Source organism: Bos indicus x Bos taurus, chromosome 29 (genome assembly GCF_003369695.1).
Source record: "Bos indicus x Bos taurus breed Angus x Brahman F1 hybrid chromosome 29, Bos_hybrid_MaternalHap_v2.0, whole genome shotgun sequence".
Lineage (NCBI taxonomy): Eukaryota > Metazoa > Chordata > Mammalia > Artiodactyla > Bovidae > Bos > Bos indicus x Bos taurus.
The window spans coordinates 8925971-8946137 of NC_040104.1; the positions used below are offsets into that span (position 1 = coordinate 8925971).

At 53.4% G+C, this 20167-nt stretch overlaps 1 protein-coding gene across 17 annotated transcripts in view; it reads right to left on the reverse strand.

The window, feature by feature from the left end:
• The window catches only part of MARK2 (microtubule affinity regulating kinase 2), a 55979-nt gene that overhangs the window by 15080 nt on the left and 20732 nt on the right, over nt 1-20167 (reverse strand). For 15 of the 17 annotated variants that reach the window (XM_027532814.1, XM_027532827.1, XM_027532821.1 and 12 more), the window contains 2 exons: nt 329-505; nt 36-89 (listed from right to left, as the gene is read on the reverse strand). In XM_027532814.1, coding sequence (XP_027388615.1) covers nt 36-89; nt 329-505 — 231 coding nt within the window. Of the gene's footprint in view, nt 1-35; nt 90-328; nt 506-5096; nt 5443-15499; nt 15683-20167 lie in introns of those variants that run through there. The other 2 variants (XM_027532816.1, XM_027532823.1) reach the window with 2 other exon arrangements.

A 20167-nucleotide genomic window follows, 5' to 3' on the forward strand; every position in this document is an offset into this window, starting at 1 on the left:
GGTTTAGAAAGAGACAGCATGTACTGTGAGCTTACTTTCTGGAGGCTGGAGGAATTCAGCTGCGTCTTGTCAATGATCTTTACAGCTACCTGCACAAGAGACAAAAAAGCCCGAGATTATCTCTTTGACCAGGCTAAGATCAGGATTCAAATCTGCTTCTTCCTTCATATTTCCGCCTTCTTCTGGCCCTATCCCTCTGAGTATCCCTCTCTTTTCAGATCTCATTTCTGCCCGATAAACAGAAGGCTGTCTTGGGGAGTAGCCCTACCACTACTGCTGGGGTATCAACAGCGGGAGATGCTGCCATGTCCCCAGGTCCAGCGCTCACCTCTTTCCCAGTCAGGATATGCCGAGCCAGCTTCACCTTGGCGAAGTTACCCTTGCCGATGGTCTTGAGGAGCCGGTAGTTGCCGATATGGGGCTGCTCGTCAGCAGAGGTGGCTGAGTTGCGGCCCCGCAGCATGTTGGACTTACTGCTGGGCTTGTCGAGGTGTCCCAAGGGGGGCTGCCGGGTAGAAACACGCACACCTTGAAGTGTGCCACCCTTCAGCTCCCCACGCCCTGGCCCTTAGCTCTCTGCAATAAATCCTAAGAGGCTGGGGTAGGGGGGCAGACGCCAGGAGGCTGGGAGGCATGCAGAGAGCAAGTCATAAGGCAGGGGAGTAAGAGGAGAGGGAAAGCGAGCCCCACTTCACTCCAGAAGAGCACAGCCGGGGTCCAGTGTCAACATCCTACTAGGAGCCGTCCCATCCCTGGCTCCACTCTCTGGCAATACGTCCCCGTGAACAGCCCAACAGTTCCTCCTCCTCGTGTAGGGGAGCGCTGCCTACTGCCCTCCCTGTGGCCTGCTCACACTTTAATCGGGCGAAAACTGAAGACTCGCAGGGGCAACGTCGTCAGAATTACTGCAAAGCACTCGGCACCCAGTGCTTTACATTTATCTTTACCGAGTATGACTTTATGTTGATTCGTTGTCTATCTCATAAGAATGGAAGCTCATGAGGGTGGGCACGTATCATTTATTCACTGATACAACCCAGCACCTAGGTAGCCTGGATTATGGTAGATGCTCAATAAACACTTGTGCAGTGAAAACATGGAATGATGGTCTGAGCAAGGCCCTCCTTAGATATCCCCTAGCTCAAGTAAGGGTGTGAGGAAGCAGAAATGACAACAATTGGCACCAACAGACACATAAACATAACACAAAAAAAGGCATGGTCCAGATGAAAACATCCATCTGTATGAAGACCTGTATGGCCCTCAGAAGGCTAAATGTAGAGTTCCAAGTGATCCACTCCTAGCTACACACCCAAGAACAACTTGTACACCCATGGACGTTCATAATATCCCACACTCACAATCGCCAAACAGTGGAAACAACGCAAATGCCCATCAACTGACAAATGGACATACAAACTGTGAAATATCCACACAGTGGAATATTCATGGGCAATTAAACAAAGAAAAAGGAGTACCAACATATGCTACAACATAGATGAACCTTGAAAATGTTATGCTAAGTGAACAAGACTAGCCATGAAGGACTGCAGGCTGTACAATTCCCTTTATATGAAATGCCTACTCTGGAGTGGGCAAATCCAGAAAGACAAAAAAAGAGATGAGTCTAGGGCTGAGGGGACTCCCCGAAGGGGAGGGGGCCTTAGGGATGACAGCTAAGGGCTGAGGTTTCTTTCTGCGGTAATGAAAAAATTCTAATGAATTTTTCATTAGAATTCTGTGACTGTGGTGATGGATACACAGCTCCATGAATTTACTAAAAGCCCCTTAAGCGTACACTTTAAAGGGTGAACTGTATGGGATGTGAGTTACATCTCAATCAAACTGTTAAGAGTCTGGTCTAACACTGGTCAAGAGCCCTGATCTGCCTCTTCAGAGCACCCGATGCCACTGCTCCAGCGTCATGCGGGTCAAGGGCAGCCAGAGCCCTGTCCCAGAGCCATCCAGAGTTGTCCTGGAAACTTCAAGGATACAATCTGGAAGCAAGCAGTGGGACCAAAGAAGTGTGCCTCAAAGTTCTTTCTTTCACAGTCCTTTCTGGCTCTCGGTGAAACCCTCAAAAACCACAAAGAAATGACTTGTTACCACCCAAGGAACTGTCCAGGGTTCCTTGGCAAGGAGCATATGCTTCCCCAAACAGCTGCTTTTCAGCCCTAAGGGGCCACGAACAAGGAAAAACTTCCCTCTGCCCCCACTTCCAAGAGAGGAAGATGGGTGGAAAAGTTTCCTTGGCAACCTCTAATTCACCTCCTAAGTTCCTGGTCACGCCCCTATTTTCTGAGGATATGAACCAAAGGCAGCAGGAGTCCGGCAGTCACCAAGTCCTAAGAGTTTGGAATGAGAATTTAGTGTTGACCTGAGGGTCTGGGTCCTTCGCTCCCAGAAGCTAAATCTGGGCATCTGACTGCCCATCCTGAGCTCGGCCCCTCTGTCTCCATGTTTCTCAGCCCTGGGGCTGCTCTGTGTGGCACAGCTGGCCAGCACCCTCTCCCCACTCCTCACTCCCAGGCTCAGCTGCACACTATCTTCAAGGAACAGCAACAAATGTCCTCCATACTGGAACAGAGAGGCGTGATTAAGAGTACAGGTGGAGAGACAGACTGCCAGGGTTCAGGTCCCAAATCTGCCTCTTACTCAACACATGTTAATTTTACTATCACCAACAACGTCCTTAAGAGGGAGATGACATTACTACAAAGCAGGAAGAAATCCTAAAAGATGACCGACATGGGATGATCCCACGTGTGGGTGCCAGCAGATGGTCTAGTGGGTGCCGAGGAGCTCTGTCCAACAGACTGAGGTTCTAGGTCAGGTTCCCCCCACTTACTAGCATTAGTTTCTTATCTGTAAAGTGGTGATAAAACAGTCCTATTTCACATTCATTAGGTGACAGAAAACATATAAAATGCCTTTAGTTCAGTTCAGTTGCTCAGTCGTGTCCGACTCTTTGCGACCCCATGAACTGCAGCATGCCAGGCCTCCCTGTCCATCACCAGCTCCCAAAGTTCACTCAAACGCACGTCCATCGAGTCGGTGATGCCAGCCAGCCATCTCATCCTCTGTCGTCCCCTTCTCCTCCTGCCCCCAATCCCTCCCAGCATCAGAGTCTTTTCCAATGAGTCAACTATTCACATGAGGTGGCCAAAGTACTGGAGTTTCAGCTTTAGCATCATTCCTTCCAAAGAACAGGTAAAATGCCTTAGCCAATCTTAATAAAGAACAACCATGATTACCATTATTTTTGGATCCTGGTGGCTCAGACGGCAAAGAATCCGCCTGAAATGAGAAGATATGTGGGTTCAATTCCTGGGTTGGGAAGATCCCCTGGAGAAAGGAATGGCTGGGTGACCCACTCCAGTATTCTGGCCTGGAGAATTCCATGGACAGAGGAGCCTGGAAGGCTACGGTCCATGGGGTCGCAGAGGGTCAGACACGATTGAGCGATTTTCATTTCACTTCAAATGCTACACAGCCTGTCTGCAGAGCCAGAAGTCTCACGGTCAACAAGACTTTCACATCTAAGTCAAGTCCTCCCAATCCAGCTGCAGCTCAGATGGAGGCCAAGAAATGTAGGGTCCCCCCGCTGGGGAGATGTCCCTGCTGGGGAGAGGTCCCAGCTGGGCATTGGCCACCTTGCCTTCACAAGAAGGGACTCGCCAGGGCAGCTGCAAAGGGTTAGTTCCAAGCGAGGTCTCCAGGACACTCAAAGAGAAGGTTCCGCCTGTCTGGGTCCCAAAGCAGCAGAAAACGCTGGGGCATGTTCTTTGATTTCCCCGCTCTACAAGTCATACGTTCCCCTTTCTGACCAAACCACTCAACTCTCAGGATGCCAAGGACACAGTCCTTCTCTCACCCTTCTGCCTCTTCCATGTTGAGACACAGTTCCCACAGCAGGGATGAGGGACAGGAAAAAGAGAAAGTCCTCAGTAGGTAATGTTCCTTGGACCAGGGCCCTGCACCAGGCGGCTTCTTTGAAGGCTGAAGCAGAGGCAGGGGTGCAGGTGCGACCATGGAGACAGAGCCTTCCACGGCTCTGACTAGGCCCATGTAACCTGGACACAGATCTCACCAACAAGGTGGGAGGCTGATGACTGGCTGTCCTTCTGGGCCAACTAAACAGGATCTGGCCAGAACCACGCTCTGCCCCCCACCTCCATCCTCCCTGCACACAGACACAGAACACGACATCCTCCAAGCTCTGGCCAACACCACAGAATGGGCAGGCCCCAAAGGTCTCAGGAAGTCCGCTGAAAGTAGACACCATGGCCCTCAGGGAGCTTTCAGAAAGAACAAGGGTAGGATTTGGAACCAAACAGCAAAACACGCAAGTTATTTAGCAGGCCTGACTGAGAAGTTGGGCCTAAGCAGCTTTGGGGTCCTCATTAGAGGAGAGGGGAGAATTTAGAGCATGAAGATGAAGAAAAACAAAGTCTTCTATCCAGTGGGCCCTTCAACCTGGGATCTCAGAACCAGGCCTAGGCGTGTTGCCAGGTTCGCCCGGAAGACAGCCTCCACCCCGAGCGGCCCGGCGCTGACTCAGGTAGGCAGGGCCCCTTCCCTAATGCTGGAGGCTCTGACCAACAGTTCCTCCCAAGAAAACCTCACGCTTTGGGGCCTTGAACTCAGGGCTGGCCTCGAGTGTCCCGAGACTTCCCCAGGGCCGGGAAGGGGCCAAGCTGGGAAGGGCGACAGGCGCTCCTGGGCCAGAGGCAGAGTGCGCCTGGGCCTGTGGAACGGAGCAAAGCTGTCCCTTGGGCACTGCCCGGGGGCCATCCCGGCTCTGTCTCCCCTCACCGTGGCACTCGTGCGCCCACCCGGGGCCGCGGCCTGTCTCGTTCCTTTCCTTTCACTCTGGCCAGGCCTGCTGACTCCACCTAAGGGTCGACTATTCTCGGGATTCGCCCTCTTCGTTCTTAGCCCCGCGCCTCTTCCCAGGAAGGGCACTGCCTTGCGCTAGTTAGTGCCTGGCTCCATTTAGCAACTCCTCAAGGATCCTGTGTGTGGGGTGGGAGGGATGAAAGAGGAGGGGGCAATTCCACAGCAAAAAAACACAACAAAAACAGGGGGAAACATACCCGGCTGGAGAAAGGGACAAGGACTACCAGCGACTTCCATTCAGCAGAGCCCAGAGCAGAACCTGTCAGGCAGCGAGGGCAAAGTACAGAGGCCGGGAAGAGCCAGGCCCAGGGCGGGGGCCGTCAGCCACCCTTACTCAGCTGAAGCAGGCGACACCTTCCACCACCTCCTCAATGAAAAAGAGCGCGGCAGCCAGGCCGAGCGGCTCTGGGAACCTGGACTGTGTCGCAACCGAAACCACCACTAGCAGAGACAGCCCGGGCTTGGCAAGGAGAGGGACGGGGACAGAGCCCCGCGGCTTCTTGCAGGCCGGGGCCGGTGGCCAGGAAACCCACGCAGTCCTCGGACACTGCCCAGGAGCCAGGTGGGAGGAAAGGGGCCCGAGGGGAACGGGAAGGGAGGGAGACAGAGAGAGAAAGAGGCGGGTTTAGATCCACTTCCTTCTCCCTCCCCCTCCCCGGAAGTGGGCTGCCCCACCCTCCCCAAGGTGCTCTGCTGGGTAACAGCTGGGAGAGGGTGAGGAGGAGACTTACTCCAGCCCAGGCTGCCATAAAGCCATTACTGCACCTGCAGCAGGTGGGACCTGGATAGGGGCTCACACCTGGGAGCGGAGGGGGGCCTCCGTGTGAATCAGACAGGCTGCCCCAGAGAGCAGCGGCAAAACCACCATCAGGACCAAGGGTGGGGGTGGGGGGAGCAGGACCCGCTGTCCAACAGTGGCAGATGGACCTCCTACTTCACAGAAGGCAGTGTTCAACCTCAGAAAAGTGCACACTCCCCTTGTATGGAGTGTTCTGGACATAGTATCAGGAGACTCAGGAACCCTGGGAGCCCCTTAGGTCTATGGATTCTAGAAGAACCTTTGTCACTGATAGACAATGAGATGTTTAATCCTAAATTTTGCCCAAAAGTTGGGTACAAACCCAACGTTTCTCTAATTCCTTCCAGCCCCGATTCTGGGAGACTGTCTCCAGGCTCCCCCGGGCCTGGGCACAGCAGGGGCAGCCATTCCTCACACCTGCCTCTGGCCAAGCCCCTGCCGTCCAGGAGCCTGCTGAGCCCTCCTTGCTGTGTTCTGGGTTCTGGTACTGGCTTTTCCTCTGGTTGCCAGATCTACTTCACACTCATTCCACTACTCTAGGCTAGCATCTTTCCCATTAGGCAACTCTTTTTAAAGCACTCATTCCAGGAGGCCATAAACTCCTCCAGGGAAGGGCAGAGCTCCCGGTGCCCTCACAGCACCTGGCACAGACACATGGGAGACGGTGCTACTCCGTGTTCACCTTCTGTATAGCCCTGGTCAACAGCCTCGACATCCCTGGTACTACCGTCTGCTGCATATCCTGTGTTCTCCACACCATAAACCTACAGGGTAGGTAGCACGTTCATTTTACATGAGAAATTTAAGCACAGAAGTTAAGAGACTTGCCCAAGGCCAGCCTGCCAGTGCAGAGCTGGGCCTGGGGCCCAGTGCTTTCGTGCCCACTCCAGCACTCTGCTGTTCCTCATGCTACCCTTCAACCCTTCTTGAAGACTACTCTGCTCTTATTTTTCCCCAAAGCAGAAGTCTCTGGCTCTTCGTTCACAGACTAGGAGAAGGGAAAGATGTGAAGACTCAGGAAAGGTGCTTGGGACGGCAGGAGCGCCATGTCTGGTTAAGGCCAGTTGTGGGGCCAGGTGCTATTTCACAGCACCCCCTCCTCTCACTCCTTCAAAGTGGGCACTCAACTCAGTGCAAGAGATCAGGCTTTATTCTGGACCCTGGGCTGTCAGGCCTGCCCCCCGACTCAGACACCAGAGTGAGGTCAAATGGCTGCATTTCCTAGGCTCCAGGGTTCTGTGATGTGACACAGGGATCGTTTCCTCGACTGCATGTGTGGGAGGCAAAGTTTTGTAAACTGAGGAAGTACCGAGCACTGACTGCAGAGACACTGCGGAGAGACAGGGCAGGCCTGAGCTGGTGTGCCACGGGGCAGAGCACTAGCTCTTTCACCCGCCCTCCTCACGTACCCAGGAGCCTTCTCTGCACCCGCTCGTCCTGAGCAACTGTCCTCTCAACTGCCGGCAGTCAAGAAGCCAGTGGAGCGTGCTGGGTAGGAGAGCTCTGGGAAGGCTGGTGAGCATTGACAGGTGGAGGGCCTGGACGCACCCCCATCATGAACTGTGACCCTCCGCCTGAGGAACCCCTGCAATCCCCTAACACTTCACTGCAGAGGGGCGGTGGGCTTGTATGAAGAGGTAGATGGATGCCTCCCCAACAAAGGAGGCCAGCAGAGCCTGTGACCGAGGCGAAGCCGAAAACAAGGTGGCTGACTGTCGTTCGGCTGTCTGAGCTGCAAGTCTCACCCCGAGGATGAGAGACCGGGACTGCAGCCCAGGTCGCACAGGGAGTCCACGCGCCTCCCAGCAGCCACGGCAGAGCCAGCGCCTGCCTGGAAGTCTGGTGGGTGAGAACTGACCACAGTGAAAGCTGAGCCACCCTCCAGCTCACACCCCTTCATGCACAGAAGCCACCGTGCCAGGAGCACCCCTCAGATCTCCTGTCTTCTGAGTCACTTGAAATGCTGGGCTCCTCTTCAAACACAGTGGATTCTATGGAGCAACCAGAGCTTTAGAAGTTTCCACACTACTTCATCCCTGGGCATCCACTCGCCCAGGGCCTGGTCTCTGTCTCAATCTCCAATTACTGTTGCCTGTTCAGCACACTTTCACTGAGCGCCCACCGCTGAAGCCCGTTTACAAAGTCAAGAGAGATTTGGCTTCTGCCTCCAAGGGACTGAGAGGAGCGGGACCGTACACGAGACTCATGATGTGCCTGTGGACGGCACGGCAGAGCTCAGGAGGCGCCAGGCCTGCTGGGAGCCCTGCTTTGCTCCTTACCAGCTCAGACCACCACCAGTGAGAACACTTGGAGCCGCCAGATCTCTAGACATGAGGACTCTAGCTGCTCCCACTTCACAGGATTAGTGTGAAGAGGAAATGAGAAAATCCAAGCCAGTGTTGACCATGGAGCCTGGTGCGCAGCAAGGTCTCCGCCATGTTTTCTGTGATCTCTCTTCACTTTCAGGTAGGAACTTTTGTTTTCCAACTACAGGGGTTCTCTGAGCTCTGAGAAGAGTTATAATCTCTAAGAACTTGATTACAAGTGCGGCAAAGCTGATATTCCTTCTAGAATGAGGAAAAGTTAAATTCCTACCATGGCAAGGCTGTCAGACAAAAAGGACCCTCCTTCCTAACATAAAACCACTCCTGCCAGGAGAAGTGGGTGAATAAGAAGGCAGCCACGCCTCTGCCCTCAGAGCAGCCCAGAAGAGGAGGAAGGTGTGCCCGCTCTTCCCATCCTTGTCAGCTCCTTAACCCCTTCCTTTCCAAAGAGGCCCAAGAGACAGCCGACATACCAGTGCCACACGGTGCCACGGGCTATGGGAAGCTCACACTGCCAGCCTCACGCTCCATTCGGCTCCTCCCGTACCAGTGGGTTACTGTAACCATGGAGACCAGCAAGTTCCTCCATATCACAGGAGAGCCAGCCTGCCAGCAGCCCAGGGCTCTGGGGTAGGCAGAAGGCAGTCTGCATCAGAAAGGTCTGGCTCTCCTGACACAGAATTGTGGGGAGCTGACGGAGACGAGCCAGGGCAGCCGAGGTGCCCAGGCCACCCTCTAAGTGCCTTTTCTTTGCCCAGTAGTTTGTCTTGAGCACACCGTCTGGCCGTCAGAGTGGTGCAGGGTGTCCCTCCGGAGTCAGACAGACCTGTGGTGGGACCCCAGCTCTACCACCCTGGTTGCTGTAGGGAACGGATTGGAACGGATCGGAATGGTGGTGTGGAGAGCTACAGATACACATACTGAAAGGCTCCTGCTCTCATGAAACACCTTCTTTTAAGTGGTCCATGTAAGTAACCCTCTTATCCCTTGCTTATCCCAAATCCCTTTATTCAAATAGTTATCCAGACATCTTCTTAGCTGAGACTGACCTCTCCCTCTCTCTCACAGCGCCCTGTCTGTGCCCATTCAGCTCTTCTGACTTTGGGCTTCTATACCTTAACCCCACTCTTTGTGCTCTAAGAAGTCAGAGGTCACCCTTGTGTGCCGAGTGCCTAACAGGGCACGCACCTAGCTCCCCTGCTTTATAATACTTGTGGAAATTATACAGAATAAAAGTGGTACAACTTTATGATCCCTAAAGTTGCTTCCCTCCTCCCTCAAGGAGATAAGCAAGGGCAGAGGAAGGAAGATCAAAGCTTCTGGCTGCAAGATCCCTCTCCCCTCTTTCAGGGCGTTTACTGCCCTTTGAAGTTGACTGGTTACTGTCTGTCCTTCTCACTAGACTACACCATACAGGGAAGGCCCTTGGTCTGTCTGATTCATGGCCCACAACAATGCCTATAGCACAGAGCGGAAGCATTCAGTAAGGTAATGAATGAATAAATGCGTACGAATGAAAAAGAAAACATGTTGGGGCATCTTCATGACAGTTTCTGGGATCTACACCAGTAACCCGTATCAGTGTACTCTGCAGACAACATCCAAGCGGGCAATGGGCCACAGACTGGGTGCCCCAAAGATGGGTGACATCTGTGAAGCGTCAGTCTCACTAACAAGCTTTCTCTCCAGTAGAGACAGGGCCCTTGGTATGCCATCTCTCACAAAGCTCGAGGCCAGGGTGGTCATCAAGGAGAACTGGAGACAGACTCAGAATATAGGCAAAGCCAAGCAGCAGCTGCCCCCTACTCCCATCCCCGGCTCCTTTCATCCCAGAGGGGCTCCCTCTCCTTGAACTTCCTGCTGCCCCACAACCCCCAGGCACTCGCACTTCACACGGCTCTCTGCCTCTCCACATTCAATCAAAACCACGGTGTCTTGCTGTGACAGTGTAAGGCAGCTGAAGCCACTCGAAGAGCTACTGATTTGGGGAAGTGACAGAGACTTTAGGAGACATTTCCTTGGTGTTTGCCACACTGAGAGCTTTGCTTCAGTATTTCCTCCTTGAACCAATGAATTGAGTGGACCCCAGAGATCACCCATACACCCCTGCCCCGTTTCTTTGTAATAATCAGCATCCCCACTCTGCCTCCCACCCCTCCTCAAACTGCCTCCTGTTACAGAAAAGCAGAGGAACTAAAAACGGCAGCTGGGGAGCTCAGTTGACTCACCACCCAGCATAATCATCTCCTCCCAGAATCTCCCATCTTCTCCTGGGGTTTTTGCCAACACAAAGTGAAAAAGAAGCACGAGATCTTAAAAACAAAAACCAACCCTATCGCAGCGTTTATGCAACAGCCTTTCTACCTGGGTGCAGATTTAACCCCGTATCTCTGCCCTTCTCATGCAGTTCCTTCAAATGTCTTCATGAGGCTCGAAAACAAGCCTTCTGGGTTCTGTCTGGTTCCAGCTCTACACTGGGAGGTGCTGAATAAGACAAGTGCCTCTTCCCACTGCATCTTCCTCTCAAAGTGGGAAAAACTACTACCTCCTGACTCCTCCAGTTTCAAAGAGGGAGTTGGAGGAGGACGAAGAAATGTCAGAAAGAAGACCGGGCCTAAAGTCTGCTGCCCAGAAGTCACCGTGGCCACAAGTTCAGAGCTCAAGCAGGGCGAGAGCAGACACCACCAAGGCCGCACCACCTCTCTCAGCACCGTCTCCACCTGGCCAGGCTGCCAGGTGGCTGTTCCACTGAAGTGACCACTAAAAATCCAACTGGCTGCACTTCCCATGATTAACTGCCCACTGGGCTGCTCCTGCAGGCAGAGGGGTTATCTTTCTCCTTCAGCAGATCACTAGAAACCCAAGCAGGAAAGGACAAACAAGCTGAGGAATGAGGGCTACCCCTGAACCGGTGCTAACTGACAACGGGTCAAATCAGTCAGAATGGAGAATTCAGAACAACTGCAGGAGCTGAGCACAGCTCTCCAGAAAACTTTCTGGGTAGGAAGTGGTGTGTGAGTGTTTATCTTTGGTATTTGGCATCTAGAAAGACAACTTACTTTTGTGATAGATAGCGCTATGACTACAAGTGATGAGAATGCTCCCACAAGGCACACAAATCTGCTGTAGCGTATTAGCAAAGAAACCCCCAACTTACCCAAAGTTCCATTCTGAGGAGGAACCTTCTCCCATAGGAACATGTTACAAATGACGGTTGCACTCTCAGGCCAGCGCATCCCGTCAGGGCCCTCCACGGTCTCTGAGGCACTATATTAACCACACTCAACACCTAAGCCTGGTGGCTCAGATGGTAAGGAATCCACCTGCAGTGCACACCTGGGTTGGGAAGATCTCCTGGAGAAAGAATTCATACCCACTCCAGTATTCGTGCCTGGAGAACTCCATGGACAGAGTCTGGTGGGCTACAGTCCCAGGAGTTGCAAAGAGTCGGACACGACTGAGCAACTAACACGACACTTAAACCAGAGTCTGGAATAGGAAAGTGAATTCAGTGTTCCAACGTGGGACAGGAACCTATCTTTGCTCTCCAAGGAGCATGGGCAGTAGAGTCTGGGGTTTCTTAACCTTCAAACTCTAGGTGAGGGTTTGACATAAGAGGAATGGAACATCTGGGGTGGCTGGGCAGGAGGGAGGGTCTAAGGAAACAGAAATCCAGGTGGAGATGAAGAACAGGCTGGAGGAAAGGAATTCTGAACGGGTACTGCCTTACAGGAGAGAAGGGCTGAGGAAGGAAGACCAAGCAGAACGTCCGGAGAGGGCGGGTAGAGGGGAGCCTGGGACAGTCCCTGACGCAGCAGGGGCAAACACTTTTCAGAACTGTCTTCCCTGCTTGGTAACTGAAGTCACAGACACACCTCTTTTCTACCTCACTGGGCCCATCACTACCACTGCAGTCTCAACCAAAGCCAAGGGTAGAGGCTGCTGAATCCTGCTACATGGCGTGGCCATGGCCTGGGCTGGTGCCTTAGCATGCTGGATAAACAGGAGGGCTCATCTGTCAGAAGCTTGGTGGAGAAGACTGGAAAGCACAAGTTTCTCCCTGGGACTGAGCACAAGACAGCTGCTGATGCTGGGCCTAGGTCTGCCTGGGAAGCCAAACCCTGCTTGTTTTCTGGTGGCAACAACAGTCCTACTCCAGGGTGCTCTGGCTGTCTGTGTGCACGATCCAGGAGAAGAGAGTACGGTAAATGAGGTGACAGTCATTTTCCATTGTAAGTGCCTTCTTAAAAAGCACTTTAATAGTTAATTCATCTTTTCAGAGACAGAATTCAGGAAAGAGACTCTGTGCTGGTTCTGAGAGAAAGGAGTCCAGAAAAGGCCAGTTTAGCCCTGGCCAAGGCGGCAGGCAGACGTGGGTTCAGAGGACGCTGCTGGTGGCGCTGAGCTTTCTGATGTCTGTGGCGTGAACCTGGGAGCGAGGTCCTCTGGTGCAGGTGGACTCCTGCGCTGGTGGAAGCCCTCAGGAACTAGAGCCATCAACCGACAGGTGGTGCTGGGGAGGAAGGGGCCACTGCAGGGCGTTGTGAGAGGCACTATTTATTACACAGACTGCAGACAAGAGAATGCTGGCTGTTCTGAAGGAGGCAAGCAGCCAAGTTTCTAGCTTTCCATCTCCAAATTCACTCAGAGAGGGCAGGGAAGAAAGGATGGCTGCAAAAGGGATACAGATCCTCCCCCCAACAAATCCTGAAGGGCAGCTCTAACTGCCAATCGGCATGCTGGCTTAAATAAAAACCTGAAGACTGAGTGCAACCCGCCGCCCCCCCCCCCCTCCCCCTTGCTGGGATACCTCCGGTTAGAAGAATATGCCTAGCTGCAGGAGGACACTGCTCCCCAGCTTGTTGTTCTGTCTGGTCCACGCCACCACCAGGACAAGGACAAAGAACCCACAGGCATAAAGGGGGTTCTATCAAGAAAAGACGAAGGGCTAAAGTCAGAATCATCCAACACCATCCCAAACACTTAGAACAATTCCTAGCATATACTAAATGCTCACGACATGCTAGCTATTATTACTACAATTCCACATGCTTTCCTAACTTAGTCTGCAGGTTGCCAGAAAAAGACATGGCTTTTGGCTTTAACTTTTTACCCAATGCTTACCACAAATTCTCTATTTTCCAAAAAAAAAAAAAAGGGTCTTTGAACTGGCTGGAGTCAAAGACCAAGTTCTGGTCATCTGTTTGCACAGCTTGGACTTGGACGTGGCTTTCTGGCAGAGCCAGAAAGGGCTCCAGCAGCTCAACTGTTTTATCCCTTCCATAAAAGGCCACTCTACTTGCCCTGATCAAAAGCACTTGAAACACATACACATCCAATCCTAGGAAAACCCAGAGTGTACACCGGAGCTTCGAAATACACAGTGTCACAATCTTGCCAAGATTTGCCAGGTATATGGAACTGGAAATGTTACAAATTAACAGGCACAATGGGGAATGAGACTAGTATTTAAGAAGCCCACACACACACTCACGGTGTGGCTAGAGCCCCTGACTGTTACATACCAAGAGCCCCGCCTCTTCCGTGGTGAGACGCGGAAACTCAGAGCAGTGGCAGTGGGGGTGAAAACCTAGCCACACACCCAGCTCCTGAGCGGCGCTGGTCTGGAGACGCAGCAGCCTTCTGTGGCGGCCAGGCTCCCACCACCAGCTGTCCTTCACACAACAGAACGAGATCACTGTTTGGGAAGATGGGATTTTCAGTCTTGGGTTTTGTATCTTACAAGCTGGCATGTGTCTGGCTCAGGGGCAGTTTCCTGACACAGCTGCATGTCCTGGGCCCCTGCAGACAGGATCTGAGATACAGGGGAAAGAGAAATGAGATACCAGAAGTAGGAATCCGGGGATGAGAAAGGCAAGACGGAATGAAACAGTCTGGCTGTCCTTTTCACACTCCTGTGCCACAAGAGCTGACTTCTCCTACCTGGTCCTAAGGAATCACAGGCACTCCTGGTTCCCATTCCTGGAGGACCCAGGCTTCCCCTGGCATCTCCACCTCTTGACCCTGACAGCTCTACCATGTCAAGTGACTGTGGTATCCAAAGCTGATGCTGGCTACCCCATGAAGAGATAACCGAGGTCATGTGAGCTGGCCCGACACGTTCTGCTGCACTTGTTTATGGGCAAGAGGATTAAAACAACCTGTCGGGGTGGAAAGGGGGCAAACCCTGTACACAGGGCAAGCACTGTGAACATGGCATAGAGGCCTCCCGCCAAGAAATCTTTTGCTCAAATAAAAAGCATAAATCTCTCACCAAACACCAAACCCGCTCACTATGCCAAATACCACTTATGATCCAGTGACCTTGAGGCACTGCTCCATTTTCCCAAAGTTCTTCGTATAAAAGGTTTGGCTTTTTGGGGCAGGGGGTTGGGAGAAGTCAGGGAGATTAGAGGGATGAGCAACAGAGGACCCCATTAAGAGTCCCAGATTAATGTCCAAGCAAAGGCTTTCTGTCTAACCAAGATCTATGTAGCGTGGGGCTTAAGTAAGGGGTTTCCAGGGTACTTTTGCATCAAGAAAGCACTCAGTTCTCAGATGCCTAAATGCCCAATCAGAAGTCAAACTATCAAAACAGAACTTCCTATGACCACTTCTCGCCCGAATCAAAGCTAGAATTGGGAGACCAATAACTCCAGGGCACAGGGGCTCAAGCAGCAGGGTGTCAGGGCTGTCCTCTCCGACCAGGGGGTTACCTTCCCAACATCATCACTAGCCACCACACACGGGAAGGGGACGGTGTCAGCCCCCGCACCTGTGGCCCCGCAGCTTCCGGCCGTCCGGGCTCTCCATGGGGTTACTGCAGAAACTGGCCCCTGGCTGGTGCTCGTCAGAGCCCCAAAATAACCAATCTTCCCCTCTTAGCAGGCCTGGGAGGCTACCATTTGCTCTCTGCCTTGGGCACTCGGGCCTCAGCAGCAAGACGATGGTCTCCATTTGGGTGATCCCCTGGCTGTCCGAAGAGGTCGGCAGACGGGAGCCAGGGGGGCACCCTTCTCTAGCCAGCCAGAGAGGGACACGAAACACCTGCTGGCAACCTGGGCTCCCTCCCCGACGTCCTCCTTCTAGCAAAAAAGCAGTGACTCCTTCACTAACCTTCCACCCACGGTCTCCCCGAGGCCAGGGCCATGGGCCCATCCTATGAGAAGTGAAGGTAGGAAGTCCAGCTTAGGAGCCAAAGAATATGGCTAAGGGAAGAAAAGGATATTGTGCTGCAAGGGATTCCAAGAATAAACTCTCCAAACCACCCACCTAGCTCTTCTGGAGAGCAGGGGTATTTAGAAGCACTTTCCATTTCCCCACGCATGAGAAAGGGTGGCGGCCTTGGCAGACACACACCTGGGTCGGTCATCATCTCCCCGAAGGTGCCCTGGTCTCCCTAACACCAGAATGAGTCCACACTTGCCACCAAGGGCCAGTCTGAGACGGTAACGTGCCCCAGAGTTCACACACTCACGCGTCCATTAAGCTTCCTCCAGACTGCTGCTGTCATGCCATGCAGAGCCGTGAGGCGGGCTGAGTCCCACTCTGCGCCCCCGAGCCGGTCACTCCAGTTTGCTTGGTGTGTGGTGGGGGAGGCGGAGGGGAAGGAGGAGGAAGGGAGATTATGAGTCTCTATTTTCAAGCCCAGCCCCTAAAACTGGGGAGGGAAGCAGCTGGGCTCCCGCTGCAGGAGCGCTCCAATCTCTGGGCACTACGAGGCCAGCCAGCTGCATAAGAGAACTCTGGGGAGCGAACACATCCAACACGCTGGGAAGAGGAGGGGAGACCAACCCAGGGAGAAGTGGGCTGGTCTCCTGCCAAGAACTCTGAATGGTACTCCTATCAGAACTAGAAAATAACAGGAGGTAGGCAGGTTTATGATCTCTGGGGAAAGGCAGGAGGGGAAACAGTAAAAGCCGGACTAGCATGGGAACGAAACTTGTTCTCTGGCAGGAGAGCAGACAGCCCAGCTGCCTGCAAGGCCACGGCCATGGCCACCATGTCAGCAAGTGAAACGCTGTCCCGTTACACCTTTTGGAGGCAGACGGTGTTCACGCTAACCTTAAGTCGGCTTCCACACACTTTGCCGGCCGTGCCCTGAACTCTACAGTTTGCAGCACGGTCATTTCCACGGACCCTGAAAGTTAAGGCCCACCACGCGAGTGCCTGTGCCCGACTGCCAAGGACAGGAGGGAGGGGGGCCCCTCGCGAGCCGGGCTGTAGGGGGCAGAGCTTCAGCCACAGAGGAGGGCCCCTCTCACAGACAGGAAACGCTCCTCCGTGGCGGGAGCAGAGCCCAAGGCTGCCACACAGGGGCGACAGAAACACCTGTCAGGAGGGGCAGGAGAAATGGCCGCCAGGTACTTCCGCTTTCCACCAGCCACTAGCCTCGGCCGCCACAGGTTGCCTCTAAAAAGCCTGCAGAGCCCCTCCTCCCCACCCGGTGGCATCGACGACCCGTGAGTCACGCCCCCATGAGAAGAGGGAAATGGGGCCTGAGCCCTGAGCCTGAAGAAGCCCCACAGTGTCCTGAGCCAGCCCGGCCCCAAAGCTGAAACCAGTCCCACCTGCCAGACTGAAACCTTGGATGGCCTACCCTTCACCCACACCTGCGTGTAGAAAAACCAGCCCCTCTTCAACTCTACAACAAGTGGGGGGACATCAAAGTCATCACTGCAGGACACTCAGCACCAGGAACTTCACTATGTGGCTTCCTGGTCACAGCTCCCCTTAAACATATACAAATGAAGTATACATGCATGTACACACATGTAATGCTAAGCTAAGTCGCTTCAGTCGTGTCTGACTCTGTGCGACTCCATAGACGGCAACCCACCAGGCTCCCCCGTCCCTGGGATTCTCCAGGCAAGAACACTGGAGTGGGCTGCATTTCCTTCTCCAATGCATGAAAGTGAAAAGTGAAAGTGAAATTGCTCAGTCGTGTGTGACTCTTTGCCACCCCATGGACTGCAGCCTTCCAGGCTCCTCCATCCATGGGATTTTCCAGGCAAGAGTACTGGAGTGGGGTGCCAGTGCCTTCTCCAACACACATGTAATAGGTGCACATATATGTAAAACTGGTTTTCAGATCCACAGTTTCCGGATTTTCCCTTCATCTGGCTGGCTCCCTTTTCCCGCCTGCAGCTCCAGCCCTGCCCTTGTCCCTTCTTGGAGTCTCACCCTGGGCTCCTGACACCTGTCTTCTCATGTCCTTCCAGACCTCCAGCCTTTGCCGCCACCTCCTACTGCCTGGAACACTGCCTCTATCCTCCGCTCCCATTCTCCTTCCTGGTCAGCCTCAGCTCAGACATCGGATCCTCCGGGAAGTTTTCCCTGCCCTCACAGGGTCCTGACCTGTCACTCCAGGCGTCCTGAGGACAGCAGCCTTCTTGCACTAGGACCTGGCTCCTGAGGAATGGCCAGCCTCCTTCACAACTCTAGATGGTTGTCTTGTTCACCACTGTGCAAGACTGCGGCTGCTGCTGCTAAGTCACCTCAGTCGTGTCCGACTCTGTGTGACCCCAAAGACGGCAGCCCACCAGGCTCCCCCGTCCCTGGGATTCTCCAGGCAAGAACACTGGAGTGGGTTGCCATTTCCTTCTCCAAAGCATGAAAATGAAAAGTGAAAGTGAAGTCACTCAGTTGTGCCCGCCTCTTAGCGACTCCACGGACTGCAGCCTACCAGGCTCCTCCATCCACGGGAGTTTCCAGGCAAGAGTACTGGAGTGGGGTGCCATCACATTCTCCGGTGTGAGACTAGGCGTGACCTAAGGGAAGTTCCAGGGCTTCAGTCAACTCCATGTCCTCAGTGCCCAGCACCTCACATGCTTTCAAGAAATGCTCTCCTATTCATGAGAGAAAGCCAAGGGCAGGGTCTTCCTGCCTTTTTCAGAGTGACTCTTTACCCGACAACCCTTAGCACATCTCTGCTCCACGTGACTGCTTCAACCTAGGCCAGGGCTAGAGAGCTGGCGCCTGTGGCTTTCAATCCATTCTCCAGGGCCTTCTGGTGCCTCTACAGACGCAGTCTCTGGCAGGATTTCAGAGCTCGTGGCCAGTGTGGAGCTGGGGCCGACTGCCCTTCCACCTGTCCTTTCCCAGCCTCCCCTCTGCTCTGAGGGCTGCAGGGAGACCCTGCACAGGCCTGCTGAGCAAGAGGACTGCTTCTGCAGTGAAGCAATGGGGGTACAGCTCCAAGTCCCCGAGAGAGCAAGTGTAGATCCAGCACCACCCAAACAGGTTGTATCGCTTGAGCCAGTCGTTCACCCTCCTGGGACCTGTTTCCCCACTTGCACAAGGGGCTGGCAGTGAGCTCGGAGGGTCTATCCTCGGTGGACGTGAGGGCTCTCAGTGTCTGTGTGCTCACAAGCCTTCCAGCAGGAAGTGGGCACGGTCTGCACGTTCTGAAGACCACATCCTGACCCTGTCTTACATTGCGTCAAAGCCTGGCTCTGTAACTAACCCTCACCTAACATGTCTTGGACACCAAGCTCACACACTGGAAAACCTCTTCCTCCTAGGGCTGAGAAAATTCAAGTTAAGCTACGTGACAACTCTGGACTTAGAAACACTACAACCCTGAACTCAGTGTGCCCTAGGCCAGAATCCTCTTCCTCTTGAGACTTCATTTACCCACAATTTACCAGCTCCTCACCACTCCCAGCCTCTCTGCACACCACGCATGTGGCCACAAGGTGCAAGGAGAGGTACAGTGACCCACAGTCCTCCCAGCAGGCCTGAGGGCCCTGCAGCCTCAGCCTCAGCAGTTCTGAGTAGGCGAGCCCCTGGCAGGGCAGGTGGCACACCCAGTGCCCAGCACTTGCCCCCCGCCCCTCTCAGTACGACTTCCTAGCAGCCCAGCGCCATGGAGGGCTCCTGGGCGGGGAACTGCCTGCTTGCCCACCATGGTAGCCCACCCATGAGGAGAAACCCATTTGGCAAAGCCAGCAAGCAGCAGTTTCACCCTCCCTGCCCAGTGCGGGGGGAGGGGAAGGCGGGTCCAAGCAGACCAGTCCAACAGGTCCTTTTCCCACCACCCTACACAGCTGGTCTCTTCTGCACTGCTTCATAACTGCTTCATGACGCTGCAAGTGTCGGAGCTCTCACACTCTGAGTCACAAAGACCAGGGAATCAAGAAGAAAATAGAAAATGGCCATCTCATTCTTGCCCTACCTGCAAAAGTCCTGGGAAACACAGTCCCTGACCTCACAGGTTTTGGTCAGTTCCGAGAGGTAACTGATCTTCCCTAAGACGCTCACAGAAAGGTGCCGAGGTGCTGTGAAGCCAGTTCTTCGGTGCCATGCTCCCGAGCGGCTCTCCCACTAAAATAACTCCACAGTCTTCTGATAAAGACCCCACAGCCTCTCCAACCCTGGACTAAACTCCCAACAGTGTCCCTCTGTTCACCCATTGCAAAAGCGGGGAAGATGAGGCCAATTTATAACCAGAGACAACAATGCAGCCAGAGGTGCTGTGTGTCTGGGGCAAGAACACAACTCAGCAAAGCTGGGAGGGCTCTCTCGGCTCCGCTCCTAGTTCAGGAAGCCACAGGGTCCCTCAGCAGTGCACGCCCTCCTTGCGGTCTCCTCTCTGGGTTCGTAAGACAATCCAGTGATAGGGGAAAACATCCTCCTTAGCCTCTCATCCTGAAAAAGTCGTTCTTTTTTGTCATTATTGAACCTATTAAGGTGAACCTGTTAAGACCTGTGACTTACATGGTCAAAAACTGAATAGACAGATGTCTGATTCACAAATCAATACAGACACACTTTCCCAAGGGTGGTGGTAAGTGAAGAATAATACCCATGTTGTAATTTTTCTTTTCTTTTTTTATTTCACAAGTAATTCATTGAGAGATGGTCATGTGCAAAGCACTCTAACAGACTCTAGGGAAGAAAGGGAAGGATAAAATACAGCCCAGCCTTCAATAGACCTGCCTCTCTAATAGGAGAGGGAAGCACAAATCATACTACCTAACGCAGGACCGAATCCAGGAACCAGAGTTACAGTCTGCCTATGCCCTCCAATTTACTAGATGCTTCTTGTTTAATCACCAAGTTGTGTCCAACTCTTTGCAACCATGTGGACTGTAGCCCACCAGGCTCCTCTGTCCATGGGATTTTTCAGGCAAAAATAGTGCAG